We start from the raw sequence: 14,207 nt of genomic DNA, 5'->3' as shown, positions 1-14,207 counted from the left end.
CAGATTATTTAATCAGGAAAAGGGAAAGAATTAAGTTGAGAAGAAAGAGGATAAATCAGAGGAATACACAGATTAGTCAACAATTTATAGTCTAATCACCAAGAGACTACATTGTGAGGGGGGAACCTGTGTGGTGATTAAACAATAAAAAGCACAGTGCTGAACTAATGAGGTATTTGCATATATAGGGCTTTCCTTAAATGAAGAGCAGGGAAGCAGGTAGGGGACAGCAAGAAGACAACAACTTTTCCTTTTCTGTTTTTCCTCCGGGCACTAACAAAAGATATGATGTCTGAAAGACCTTAATGCCTTTATGAATAGGGATGCTTTCCAAACTCAAGGGAATTAAAATGCATTATTATGATGAATATCCTTAATTTCATTACTTGGACAGTGAGCGAAGAGTCTATGGAGGGCAGCAGGATTTTGTTCACTTGATTGTTTAACATTCATATATTTTGCATTGTATAGCAGTTGCCATGGAAAGATCTTGGAGCACTTGCCCAATGCTGGTGATTTAAAACATCAAAACACTCTTGGAGAAGTTCACTTGTATTCTCTTATCTACAAAAGAAGGCTCAGGAAACCAAGGCCATTAATTCCATAGAGGAGAAAAAGTTCATTGTTCACTGCAGATTAATGAGAGAGAAGCATCCACTATAAAAGTCATCAGGTTAGGCTTATAGAAAACATGATTTAGCTTGGGTCTGTTTGTTTAAGAGATATTATAGTACCATGGAAGAAATCTGAAGGACTCTACAGCTCAGAATTCAAGCCACGTCTTTGTAATCCACCAGAAACTTTGATGTTTATACAAACTTCTGGGGACTGGATGTCTCACAGCCATGTTGTTTCCTTATATATTCTCCTTCTTGCTTCCTTTTATGGGTCAAGAGCTTCTTCCGAAATTCATTCAAAAACAGATTACATGAAAATATCAGGAAAATTTTTCTAAACTAAACCTTGACTTAAGATGAGTTCTGATAAAAATAAATAGGAGATGAACAAATCAGATGTCCTTAAACTACTATCAATCTTGTTTGTGGCAATCAAGATAATTTTGCCATCCCCAAAGCCAGCATGTATCGGGAAACAGAGCTACCAACTGGTTTGTGAATGAGTTAAATACTGAGTGTCTTACGATTTTCTTTGATTTTAGTCATATGATTTGAGAACTCTAAAGAGGAAATGCCATTTCCAAGTCTAAATGAACAAACTAAAGATGAGTTTTTTCTGAAAACACGGGTGGGGAGGGATGTGTAACAAGAAAGGTCTCTCCCAGTAAGAGTCTGCAAATAAACAATCTGTCTCTCTCCTTCTAAGTTCAAATGAGGAGTCTTCTAGATGTTACACCTGCCACCTCTTTACAAGTTACAAAGAAAGCAGCCATCCAAAGAGAAGAAAATGCAGAAACTTGTTCACAGCATCAGTATTTCCTGGGTAATTATTTTTTTGTTATGTTTTAAACACATTTGTTTTCCATATGAAATTCAATTGTCATATCAAGCTATATGCACATACAAGGTAGAACTGAGAGAGCTGACTGTTTATTTTAAGTGAATTTTAGTTTACAGTTTAGTGTAACTGGAGGTAGATGCAATATTAAGTGATTTTCTTCCAGTGGTTTGAAATAAGAGTCATCTATGAACATTGTAGGATAAAGTTCTGGGGGTTGGAATCAGTTGTTTAAAGATAAGTCTACATAAACATGCAAATGAAACAACAACATATAAATCACAGGACGTTCTCTGATGATTGTCAGTACAGTGTAGTGCAGGTCTTCTTGGACAAAAGGCTGTTTCAGTGTTGTCAAAACAGTAAAGCTACTGCAAAAAACACACGTTGTTTGCTACTTGAACACATACAAAATACAGAGACAGTATCACAACTATGCCGTTCCTATTATTTCCCATATAATTCAAATGATCAAACTCCAGTTGAAGGGAATTCCATGGCAAAAGAGTCTGTGATCTGCTATGCACGAATATACTTCTGATCCCGCAGGCAGGAGTTTCCTTCCACGGAACTGCATGAAAAGGGGTCCTGCCATTGTCAGGAGTTTTGCCCTAACCCAGGCTATCAGCCTCACTTTCAGAGCTGTTAAATTTGCTCTCTTCAGAGGATTCCTTTGTGAGAATACTGGAGGCTCCCAGCGACTTCAGTTCAAAGTATTTTTTACAATTACACTATTTCTTGACTGAATCAGTGAAGAAGTGCTCACTAACCTGTAACTGGAGACAAATACTAAAAAATGGACAAGACCTAACTACTGTAGTAGTGCCCCTTCCTTAGAATCCTAGATTTGCAAAGGAACAAAACCAGTCTAGTGTGATATAAGTGGCAAAAAAATATTTTTAGCAACAAGATGGAAAATGTTTATAAAATAAAATCTTCAATGCTCTTTCTTTTAAAATTCCCACAAAGTTTGTTGAATAGATGGATCGCCCAAAATACTTCTGTAAACTGAAATATATCTGCAAATATGACCACACACTGCAATATATCACAAATAGATGCTCAATAAAAATCAGGTTACATGTTTTGTGTTTCCCTGGTGCAATTTCTTGCAAGCAAGCATAAAATTTTGGTATCAATTACTGAACAGATTTAAGCATGTATTTAATTCAAAGACCACAACTAATTTTACTGAAACGAGGGGGACTCTTTAAAAAACTTGAAGATAAGACTGTCCCAATGTCCTCAAATCAGCAGGCTGCTGATTTAACATTCTGCCTCTGGTAGGACCGACTTCCTTTCAGGAAATGAAAGATACCAAGTAATAACTGACATCATTCTCACCCTTCCCTACGAAGAACAGAAAGCTTCCCAAATGAAGTTGATGAGGAAGTTGTAGGCAGATCTCTCTCATCATGCAGATGTGCTGGTCCTTTTAAAGTCAACAGGCAGGATTAACATTTGACCTCTAATATACAGGACATACAATAAAACTTGCACTGGTTTTTAAAATGTACTTCCTGGCCCAGGAACTGTGAATCTGCTCTGTAATGCACAAAAAGTATTCATTTTCATTTGTTTTCCTCTTACTGAAAACTCGAATATAGCGTTCAATATAAATTTAAGGACTTTACATATCAAACTGATTTATATAATATTAGAAACTTTACAAAATAGTACTAAAGTAGTCAATAAAAAGATCAAGTTTAAAATATTTACATTTTATACATCATTTCCCCCTACTTACAATTATTAAATAATTTTCTGTGGTTTCCTTAATTTTAGGGAAAAGCTTTTAATAACTAAAAACTAATTCTGAATTACTTTCAAATGGCTTTTTACTTAAACAGAATTTTAGCAAAATCCCATTTCCAATATGAAACATTATCCCTGTGTTTTCAGTAGCTGTTATATACATCTTGTGTTTTATAGCTGTTTTATAAAGCAATCCTATAATAAACAGTGGTGATCTAAATAAGAAAATGGCACAGTATGGATGGAAACATTATATTCCCAACTCTTAAATCCCTTTATGTCATTTGGCTTCTAGAACATCCAGTTTCTTGATAATTTATGTTATTCTTCCAGTACTTTCAAGGAATTACATCATTACTTATTTAGATTTTTGTGTCATCATCTTTTGAAAAGTTATTTCCTGAAGGTACTTCACAGAGACTGTCACCATCTGTGCTGAAATCATCATCATCGTCGTCATCATCATCATCAGAATCAGCCAACACTTTACTTGGTGACTTCTTCAGTCTACTGAAACAAAAATACACATCTTTGCTATTAAAACAGCACATCTACATGCACAACATTTATACAAAGCTTAAAACATCAACTGGTAGGATTTATGTTTTTAAAGGATGCCAAAGAAACTTGTGCTTCAACAGGGACAGTTTTTCATGGAGTACACCTTACATGAAAGGAATGTGCAAGAGTGTGAAGAGCAAGCAACCACATTTTCAAGCCTCTTTAACTAAAGCAACAGACAGAGGAAACTGTAAACTTTGCACACTGGTATGTTCAAAGACAGCTAAGGAAAACTAACACAGGATAACTGTACACCTCAGCCATTAGCAGGAAATTTTTATTACTACAAACAATACCAGTGTCAAGTCCCACACTTTTTTCCATTTTATATGCCCTGCCTCAATGACTTTATTCAGCAGGGAGACCCTGGAAAGGTTGGGACACCTAGAGCACACTAGAAAGAGTCAGAGAACATCTGCAGAGAAAGGAAATGCAGAGGAGTTTCACAGGTCTGTGTCTTAAACTCTGTCTGCTTACAACAAACGTGTAGAGGAAGCCCTCAGTTTATGGACTACAGGAGCAAGAGGTCAAACTTGTGAGGGGTGCTGTGATACACAGCTGTAGGTCTGACAAGCCATCCTACCTTAACTCTTTCTTTGCAGTGTTAAGCTGTCCTTGCAACTGTTCATTTATGTCGAGTTGGTCTTCAAGTTCTCTCTGAAGTTTCTTTTTCGCGCTCTCCAATCTGTCTATTTCTTCTTCAGCTTCTTCCACTTGACGTTTCATTGCTTTCAAACGCAAACTCAACTGAAATATTTACATGTCAGCTGATTAGAGGACTGTTTTAATTAAAGGAATTTTATTCTTCCAGCATCTATGAGAGGGAGAATAAAGACAAAACTTTGCCAGTGTAGTGACACTGTAATCCTCTGCTTCAGAAATATCTGAAAGTCAGCATTAGACTTCAAGAGAAATGATGGGATACCATTTTTTTTTTTTACAGATAATCTTAACAGATGTCTGCAATTTGAAACAAACTGTTCATTTTCTGTTCATTCTCTGGGCAGAACATTACTGTTTGACTCATGGGCTGAAACAAGTCAAGTTTTAAGCAAGGAATCAACAAAGAACACAGGAATGGTAGAGCATATTGCTATTAGGCCATCAATGTAGGCTTAATACTTATAGCCTATATTTAACAATAAACAACTTGTTTCTTTAAACAAAATGTTATAGTGGCAAAACAGAACATATTATTTGTCGGTGTATTTATAGGATCAATTACTGTCTGTTATCTGCTTTATTTCTTAAAATAATTACAGCATTGCTTCTACAAGTGCTTTCTTTTCATAATTTCCAAAATTAATAACCATTTAGTACCAGATAAAAGTACATGATGACAATGGCAACTGCAAATCTCACTCAGTGGCAGTCCACAGAGTAATCAGCATCTACCTACATTCTTCTCATATCTCTTACACATGATGATTTATGTTAGTAGGATTAATATCAGATATTGGTACATTAGCCTACCTGGTCCTTCTGATCAGTCAGTGACAGATGTTCGTCATCTACTTGCAACATTAACTCCTTCACTTTTCTCTCAAGTCTGCGGTTACTTAGTTGGAAATTCGCTCTATCCCTAGAAAACAAACAAACAAACAAAAGACATGTTTGTAAAAAAGGAACTGAAATACTTCCAATCATGATATAATTCCTTAGCAATCTTCTAAGAATCAAATAACTACTAATGGTCCCTACTTTGATTTACTGGTTCCATGCAACATATTAAGAAATTTGTTCAAAAGTATGAAGGACTAAGTGGAATTTCTTCTGTCACCAGAGCAACATTTAGAAACGAAAATACACTCCTCCAAGATTAGAGAATGAAGTGAACATGAAGTGTTAAAATACCATTAATATTTCTAAGTCTATTACTGATATTAGCCATTGATAAGACAAGGAGCTATGGAACCACATTACAGTGCCCAGTTTTAAATTTAAAAGACAACTTCTACTGTGCTTTCAGTCAAAAAGAAAATTTGCAATGCTTTTATGAAACAGTAACCATTTTAATTTTGTGCTTGTGAGGAAAAAAAAAAATCAAGTTAATTGTAATAGAGACTTAATATTAGCAAGAGGACATAATAAAAACATAAACACACGTTTTGATCTTAACAACTAGTTTCACCTTTCTTCATTTGCAAGTCGCTCTTCCAGCTCTGTGATCCTTGCTTCCATTTGAGCAACAAGTCCCTCTTTACTGGAGCGGTAAGAACCCTCCAGGTGAAGGATTCGGCTCTTCAGGTCTTTGTTCTAGGGTTGGAACACACTTGATTACTACTTATATACTCCAATTAACACATATCACCTTAACAAAAAATTAATTTCTTCAGGAAAACATAAGGTGATCACCATATTTTTAGTTCAGTAAACGTGGAAAAAGAATGTGAGATTTTACAGTTTACTACAGATTTTCTATGACTGTGCCTTATCAAAAAGAATTTAGTGTTCAGCTTCAGTTAGGTTTTAGGATTAAATGGAGCCTTGAATTTCAGAGAGTTGCAAGCCCCTTCCAACAGTATTTTTTAATATGCCAATTTTTTTATCAAATACTCTGTCAGATCTGTCTTATGCTCCACACAATTCTTTTGTCAAATTCTGTGTTCTTCTCTTGTAACTCCCTGGTGTATGGCTACAACAAGCAGACAAAGAAATTACATCCAATATCGTTTTACTCTATCAAAGCTGTTACTGAGTTTCCCCCTCCCTTTCTTAACTATCCAATGTTACACCTACTACATAAATAGTTTGAAAAAGATTTGTAAAAGCAGAGGTTTTTGCTCAGATTCACACTTCCATTTTTCTGAGGCCCGGTAATTTAGGTTTTCAATGAGGGCCTAATGAAAGAGCTGCCAGGAAAAAAAAAAAAGGGCAAAAAAAGAGTAACATGAGAAATAGAAAATAAAGCCCTTTGTTACAGAACTTCAAACCATGAATTCAGGTCTCAAAAAGGACTATGATAAAAAAGCCAGAACTAAAGTATAAGAATGTACCTAGTATTTACCAGTAGGTGGCATTCTTTTTTCTCAAACGATTTGAGATTAATTTCACATAATCTAAGTCACCAAATTAGGTGTGTGGTACAAACATGTTCTCTAAATTCCCACTACAATCTGTTTTACATTCTTGTGCTTGTCAACAATACCATGACTTGCTAAGATAGCTTTCCTCTGGATCTCAGCTAAGGGCCACGATAGTAATCCTGCTTTCAAAGATCACTGAGCTGCAGAAAACTTCTCTACTCCTATAGGAGAAAACACTCAACTAAAATCACAATTGCTTGAAATTGTATCTCCAACAGTGTTCCAGAAACACAGTTAAGACTTTACAGTTCTTCTGAAAGTGGTCAAAGGATTTACAGCCAGATATAGTTACCTGTCTTTCCAACGAAATTTTGTCACACTCCAAGTCTTGCTTTATAGCTCTTTCCTGAAGCAGCTCTGTCCTCATTTGTTCAATCTATCATAGAAAGAAAAGGGAAATTTTAATAAAAGATTTCATTTACATTTATCTATGATACTTTGTGTATGTATATATATAATGTAGGCATACCTATGCAATGAGAAGAAATGCCCTTTCTCAGAATTCAAGACATCCACATGATTTCAGATGAGCTTTACAGTTACAATCTTGAACAAAATTTTCCACTTCAGGGAGTTGATGTTATTCCCAGTACTTACCCTAGGCATTTTACAGCCACAGTGGATATTGCTGATGTTCAATATACATGTTCTGGAGCAAGGAACCAAACTCTAAACTGCTGCACGAGAGATATAGCATGTGGCAGGACAGAGTTCTGCATCACATCAAACACCTTTCACAAGTGTTGTCTCCATACTTAAATCTGAACCTCTGAAAGGACATCTTACCTTTAAGCTGCTGACTAGTCTAAATAAAGTTTCACTTTATTAAAAACAAACTTGTAGCTGCAGAGAAGTGCCCAGAACTCAGTGAAACGCTCTACAGACAATTGTAGTTTTCTATATGAATGAGAACAGTAAAATCTCTTTTTCAACAGACTCTGCTGCATAATGGACATGAACATTTCTCCCCTCCTCTGATCAGTGTTATGTCTGTCATACTGGGAGCACCAACTTCTAAGTTTGGGGAGGGGATGTTTTTGCCTGTCTTGTTAAAAGACAACTTTTGCTCCAGTTTCTGTAAATATTTCAGTTGCATATTCAGTAACCACAAGAAAGATGTTAAAAACTACCTGATCCATCCAGAGTCAATGTAAGAATGCAGCATGAGTTTGTTTCATCTCACTATTGGACTTGACTGGAAAAAAAACATTAAAGAGAAACTCTGAACTGTTCAACAGCTGCTACTGAAACTTTAAAGCTGAAGGAAAAATCTGCAGTGCTGAAATATTTCTGTTGCCTCTCATTTCTGCTGAGACCCTCAAGTCTTCACAAAGACCCTCAAGTCTTTGCAGGCACAGCAAATGTTACCACAGCATTTGTGCTATTTCCTGCACAGTGTTTATGATGCTGAATCACCTGGGGAACACAGTGAACATCTCTGCCAATCACTGTACCTGCAAAAACACTGATAAAGATTGCAGTGGCCACAGCATTCTTCCCTGTTCTACATCAGTTACATATGAACTTGCATAAAAACACCATCCCAGCTAGGCAGCTCTAAGTTACAGATTTATCTCAGTAAAGGTCTTACCAAAGTCATTGGGAATTCTTGCATAAAAAAAAAAAATCCAAAAGCAATGCTAAGAATGTGAAGGTCAAAAAAAGTGCAGCACATCAAAATTTACCTTAGGCCTTTTTTTTAACCACATTATAATATTAAAAGATATATTTTTAGTTAATCACGTGTTTAAAGGAAATAATTTACACTGTTTCTGTAGCTTTGAAATTACTATATGAATACAAACCACAGTAGCAATGCATGCAGTTGCATATGTTATGTCACACTATGGTTTCAGAAGACTAGAAGGCATTTCTGAAAACTAAGGTCAGAACAGCTACTAGAATACAAATGTTAGCTCATGGCTGTGTTCTCAACAGCCAGGTAATTTTTCAAAAGCTCTCATTGTCACACAGAAAGCTAATAATCACAAAATTTTATCCATTATATAGTAAAATTTTATTTTATATGTTAAAATATTATTTTATAGACACAAATTAAAATCCCGCATTTGTACAATGGCTGCATTTATTCATTAAATAGGTGACAAAAATTTATAATGTGAGGGGTTACCTAGAATTTATTCTGCTGTAATTGCTCTAGCCATCAAGACAGACACAGAAAGAAATAAAGCAAAATTTGTGGTAAAATGAATGACTAATTAAAAATGTAACTGCTAACTGAAGAAAGGGGTTTTGTTTTATGTAGGAACTTGCTTAATGGACCACTCCAAAGTTCCACTGTGCTCTTACTGTGCTCAAAGGCTGTGACAAATTTGTGCAACCTTCCCAAGATTCAAATTAAGGAATTATTTAGAGGACAATTATTATATTTCCAAGATGACTGCTACTGTTGTTGGACACCTCTTGGTAAACACAACCTCACAGAATAATAGGAGAGAGAAAAAGTGCTGTATCTGATCAGGCTCAGACAGCTACGTGCAAATATATACGGGAGGTTGGAAAAAGAGAAGGACAGCAGGACACAATTCTTGCTGTTTTCACTTATCTCCTCCCATTTTTTCAATAGCAGACTCACAATTAACAGGCACAAAGCAAAAAAAAAGCAGCTGTCTGCCAAAATGTGCTCAGTCTCACTTATTTCCCAGCAGTGAGAAGAACACACCAGTGTCAGAGTACATACTCCATGTACACACCATGTAGAACTCTGCTTCATGTTCTACCTTTCCTGTATCTAATATATTTTAATTACAATAAAAGAACAAACTATTTCTGCAGCCTAAGTTATCACAGCTGGATTTGAAGAATGTTAACAACAAAAAAAAAAAAGAGAAAAACAACAGTATCAGATTTTAGAAAGCTTTATCAGACATACCAGCATTTTGTGCCAGCTTTAGGATTAGAAGCAGCTGTTGAGTTCATTATTAGTGAAAGCAATTTGATTTCTAATAATGTTTTAGATGCTGTCACTATTGTTTACCATCTTGCACTAGAGGTTTACAGCCTATGTTTCTTAATTCCTAAGTAAAGTAATATACATATATATATGTATATATATGTGTGTGTGTGCCTATATAAACACCTACATACACAGTTTCCAAGTATGTGACCAAAAACCCCAATGTTTAACAAACAAGCTAAAGCCAAACAAACCCCTTTGATACTTCATAGTTGAAAAGCAGCCTTCATATCCACATTTTCACTTGTTTGCTTCCCACACCTGGAGCCAGCTAAAGAGCAGGGATACAGCTCTCCATTGGGAACACTTCACCAAAAGGAAGTGAACAATGCAGTCAGCACAATTTTATCCTTTCTTATTTACTGTAAAGTTGTCATGAAAACTAATTAGCCCCTTTTTCACACTTATTGGAAACAACTCTGAAGTTAATAGACTCATGTTTGCATTTTCACAGAATACAGGAACTGATGAAGGAATGTTAAGCACTTTTCAATTATGTTAGCAAAACCAACATGGCAAGAGGCACTTCATTTCTCTTGTTTGTAGGAAAAGAATCCATCATGTAGTAAAATGTGTCCTGTCCCTGCTCACTTTCAACTCAAAGAGCAGCTGAGCACTCAGGCTTTCCATGTGTGTGTGTGTGTTGATCATTTTGGTCTTTCTACAGTTACTAATACCTTATCATTTTAAAACTAATAGGATATGACCCACTTTTCCCTGTTTCCACTTTGCTGTGGAACCTCCTGAGAATGCAGAGGAGATGAGAACAGTGTCTCATGCAACCATCCAGATTCAAAAGGGTGTTTAAATTAAAAAAGAATAACATTTTGTGGTAAATGAAATGTGAACTGTTAGTTCTGCCAATGTTTATTCAAACATTCAGCTTTATGTAAAATAGAAGAGGTTGTATAAATTTGAGTATTATAGTTCATTATTGGTATGTTAAAATAACACATTTATAATGATAATTTGAAAAATGTACAGAAATACAGATATTACCAAAACAAATCCATTATAGTTTCTCATGTCATTATAAATGCTTAGCAGACCCTGAAATACTCTTTAGTAATTTGACTACTTAGTCATTCTGGCATAAAATCAAAACAAAGCAACCTTTGTAACTCATGTGTGAAATGAGAAACTCCAGACCTCAAAATAAACACATTTTTTACCCATTATGTAACATTTTGGTCACCAAACTGTATTTTTGGTTTCCATTCAGTTAGCAAATTAACTTACTACAGTTGTAGTGCAGCTGTAACTAAAGTTCTTTTATCCCAGGTTTACAAGACAGGCACAGACTCCAGTATTAAAGGCTTCCTGATTTAACAATAGCATAACCCCATATTATGATGGTCCTTTACATTCTATTTCACCCACTGCCTTGGGCTCTGTACAGTATCAGTGCAACAATAGCAAAAAGTCTGTATCAGAGTCAAACAGAATCTCAGTAACCTGAGTCCAAACAAAGCAGTGATGGTGCCTTGGTGCTTCAAGGATGTGTGAAAAGAAAGCTGAGCTCTAACTCACTTTAAATTCCCCAGCTGCCTCAGTGGAACACACAATTGCATCAAAAAGGCACAGAAACTAAGGTTTTACTTTCTGTTCTAACTCTGAAGCTAAAGCTATTCAAAAGAATGTCTGCAGTTCTTTTTTTTTTTTTTTTTTCTGGAGAAAGAAAGAGAAATGAAAACAGATTATTGTTGTACCTCAATGTTAATTGTCTCCTGGACTTCTAGGAAATTCCTGTGAGCTCCAGCACTTCATGTAGAGTTACATGAAGTTCATGTAGCAGTAAACATGCTGTAATGAGTTATGCAGCAGTTTCACATCTTTCAGAATGCACAACTAAGGCAAGGAACATTGTCTAGACCATGATATTCCAAGGTAGACACATCACTGTATTCCTTTTCATGAACTAATAAAAAACTTGCATAATCCTGACTATTCAGCCATAGGTGCTCTGGCTACTTCTGCAGTAATCAGGCCCTGTACTCTACTTTTCTGGTTTATTATAAATCTTTGTTACAGGACCTATAATTTCCTGTGTCAGTTCTTTCAGAAATCTCAAATAATACTAATAAGGTCTCTTAATGACCTCCTAATTCTCTTAACACTTAGTGATTTCCAACTCAAAGGTCTCCTCTGCAATACACTCCCTTTACTTCGCCCCACCTGCACATTCCTTACAGAAGACAGAAGCAAAATATTTCTTTATTTGAATATAAAGGAATATATAGGAATATATATATATATATATATATATATATATACACACATATATATATATATATTTGAGGGTATACCTGGTGTACTTTTTATCTTGATTGAGGCCTCATCATACAATCTCCACAACTTCTCTACTTATACAGTCAAAATCCTTTTTGTTACTTGTTTGAATTACTATGATAGTTGCTGAGCTAAGTGAGACCTATCACTTTATCTTCACATTTTCTGCCCCATTAGACACAACCTCATAAATAAATCCTTCTTCCCTTCTTTCTGGACTATTGAACATAACATTTCTGGAACAAAAGGTTGATGTTTTTATGTGGAAAATGCTTTCCAACTATCTTACCTTCAATATACCTTAATCAGTTTTTACACTTGTAATGAAAACAAAGCTCTCTCTCTGGTCTAGCATCCTCAGTTCAGCTGATTTCACTCATTAATTCCACAGTTTCCTAAGCTCCTTCTCCTTCTTTGAAATCAAGACTCTATTATGCTGAATTACTTTCCAGTAAGAGTAAAATCATGATCTTTCAATTTAAAAGACTCTTCACAACGGCCTTTCTCTGACAGCCTCAGCACCAAAGCTGAGCCTGAAATAGCATCATCTCTGCATGCATCAATGATTACCTGATGAAGCTCAGCAAGAATATTAGAGTATGATAATAGTCTTCAGGCTTTATACACATTCTGTGTCTGTTTTCATCATGTGATGACATGAAGGAGCATATTTACTCGTGATGGGAACTTGGGGGTTTTGGGTTTTCATACTCTTTTGAAGTATAGCAGATAAGTCCTATGCTAATCATTATTGAGTTGATCAATATTGATTGTGACCCTAATAATACTTTTTCATAGAAGCATCATACAAAAGGAAACTTGTTCAAGTACCTGTTCTCTGCATCTGCTGATCCTCTCAGACAACAAATCTGAATTAGTCTTTTCTTCATCAAGCTCAAGTTCCAGGTTAGACAACTTGTCCTAAGTGGAACAAAGAAAAGTAATTTCAACATACTACTTCCCATCCTCTTCAGATTGCTATTCCTTAAACTTCAGGACTCAAACTATTGGAAAGACTAGGCCTGAAAACTGAAATGCCTCAAAACATGTGCAGAATCTACCAAAAAAGATGGCAGGTAGAGAAGCCTTTAAAGTGAATTTGTTTGTCTGACAGAAGTAAAACAGACACTTTGCTTCCTTTTTTTAATCACTCCCACCAATTTCAAGAAAATAAGAGAAATTCTGTAATGTTTCTAGAGACTGTTTCTGAGTGTCTAAATTACATTATACATTTGGAAGACAATTTTCTTTTCACATGAGTACAATGCTACAGAGGTGTTTGTTTATGAAAGTCAAGTGGCAGCCTAGCTGAAGTGAACAGTGTCAAAGCTGACCCTGTAACCAGGTGGTCAAAATCCTGATGTTATCCAGACTGCTGAAATGAACTGATATCAAATGCTAAATAGAACTTACACTTCAAAATACTCTTAAAGTTCTCAGCGATGGGTCTATGAATGAAATGAATGCAAATTTGCCTGATAAACTCCAGATAAAATTAATTAACAAGAAGTCAATTAAAATGACGAAAGAACAGCTGTAATTTAGAACACATCATGCTACAATAGATATGCTAACAGATCACCTTTAGAATACTCCAGAATAATTCCTGCTGTAATACTACATGGTTTTTCAACAACATCAAGCTATTTGGACTCTTCCCTGGCAGAAACCATGTGAAATATCAGTATTATTTTAATTTCTTCAAATAAGAAACAAACCCTTAAGGATGTCTTTTACCTCCATTAGTTTGATTTGTCTTGCCCGATCATCTTTTAAGTGGTTTTTGGCTTCCAGTTCATACTCCAAGCTCTTCACAGTCTGTTCCAGCAACTGAGTTTTTGTTATTGCCTCATCCTGAACTCTCTGGTGGTCCCTCAAGTTTTCTTCCATAAGACGCATCTGAAAGAGTTTATGGTCATATATTTTATACTGTACTTTCTGTAAATAAGTGATGTCAGTAAAGGGGACTTACTGCAAACACTACAGATCTGGAAGCTTGACAGGAATTGCATTGAGTTCTGGGCTTTTCACAGTAATTTTTGTTTTATCCACATGATGGCACCAAGAAAATAAACTTGGATGAA

At 35.6% G+C, this 14,207-nt stretch overlaps 1 protein-coding gene across 3 annotated transcripts in view; it reads right to left on the bottom strand.

Moving 5' to 3' along the window:
• Nucleotides 1-1,531: 1,531 nt before the first annotated feature.
• CGNL1 (cingulin like 1) overlaps nucleotides 1,532-14,207 on the bottom strand; it is a 57,009-nt gene continuing 44,333 nt past the window's right edge. For 2 of the 3 annotated variants that reach the window (XM_018069810.2, XM_018069808.2), the window contains exons 13-19: nucleotides 13,861-14,022; nucleotides 12,955-13,044; nucleotides 7,150-7,233; nucleotides 5,903-6,027; nucleotides 5,245-5,353; nucleotides 4,355-4,518; nucleotides 1,532-3,720 (exon numbers count right to left, since the gene is read on the bottom strand). In XM_018069810.2, coding sequence (XP_017925299.1) covers nucleotides 3,573-3,720; nucleotides 4,355-4,518; nucleotides 5,245-5,353; nucleotides 5,903-6,027; nucleotides 7,150-7,233; nucleotides 12,955-13,044; nucleotides 13,861-14,022 — 882 coding nt within the window. In that variant the 3' untranslated portion in view covers nucleotides 1,532-3,572. The remainder of the gene's footprint in view (nucleotides 3,721-4,354; nucleotides 4,519-5,244; nucleotides 5,354-5,902; nucleotides 6,028-7,149; nucleotides 7,234-12,954; nucleotides 13,045-13,860; nucleotides 14,023-14,207) is intronic. The other variant, XM_018069811.2, reaches the window with a different exon arrangement.

The sequence above is a fragment of the Manacus vitellinus genome, unplaced genomic scaffold (genome assembly GCF_001715985.3).
Source record: "Manacus vitellinus isolate BGI_N305 unplaced genomic scaffold, ASM171598v3 scaffold_16_pilon, whole genome shotgun sequence".
NCBI classification, from domain to species: Eukaryota; Metazoa; Chordata; class Aves; order Passeriformes; family Pipridae; genus Manacus; species Manacus vitellinus.
The sequence above is the reverse complement of the archived record's forward strand: the minus strand, read 5'-3'. Positions and strand labels throughout refer to the sequence as shown.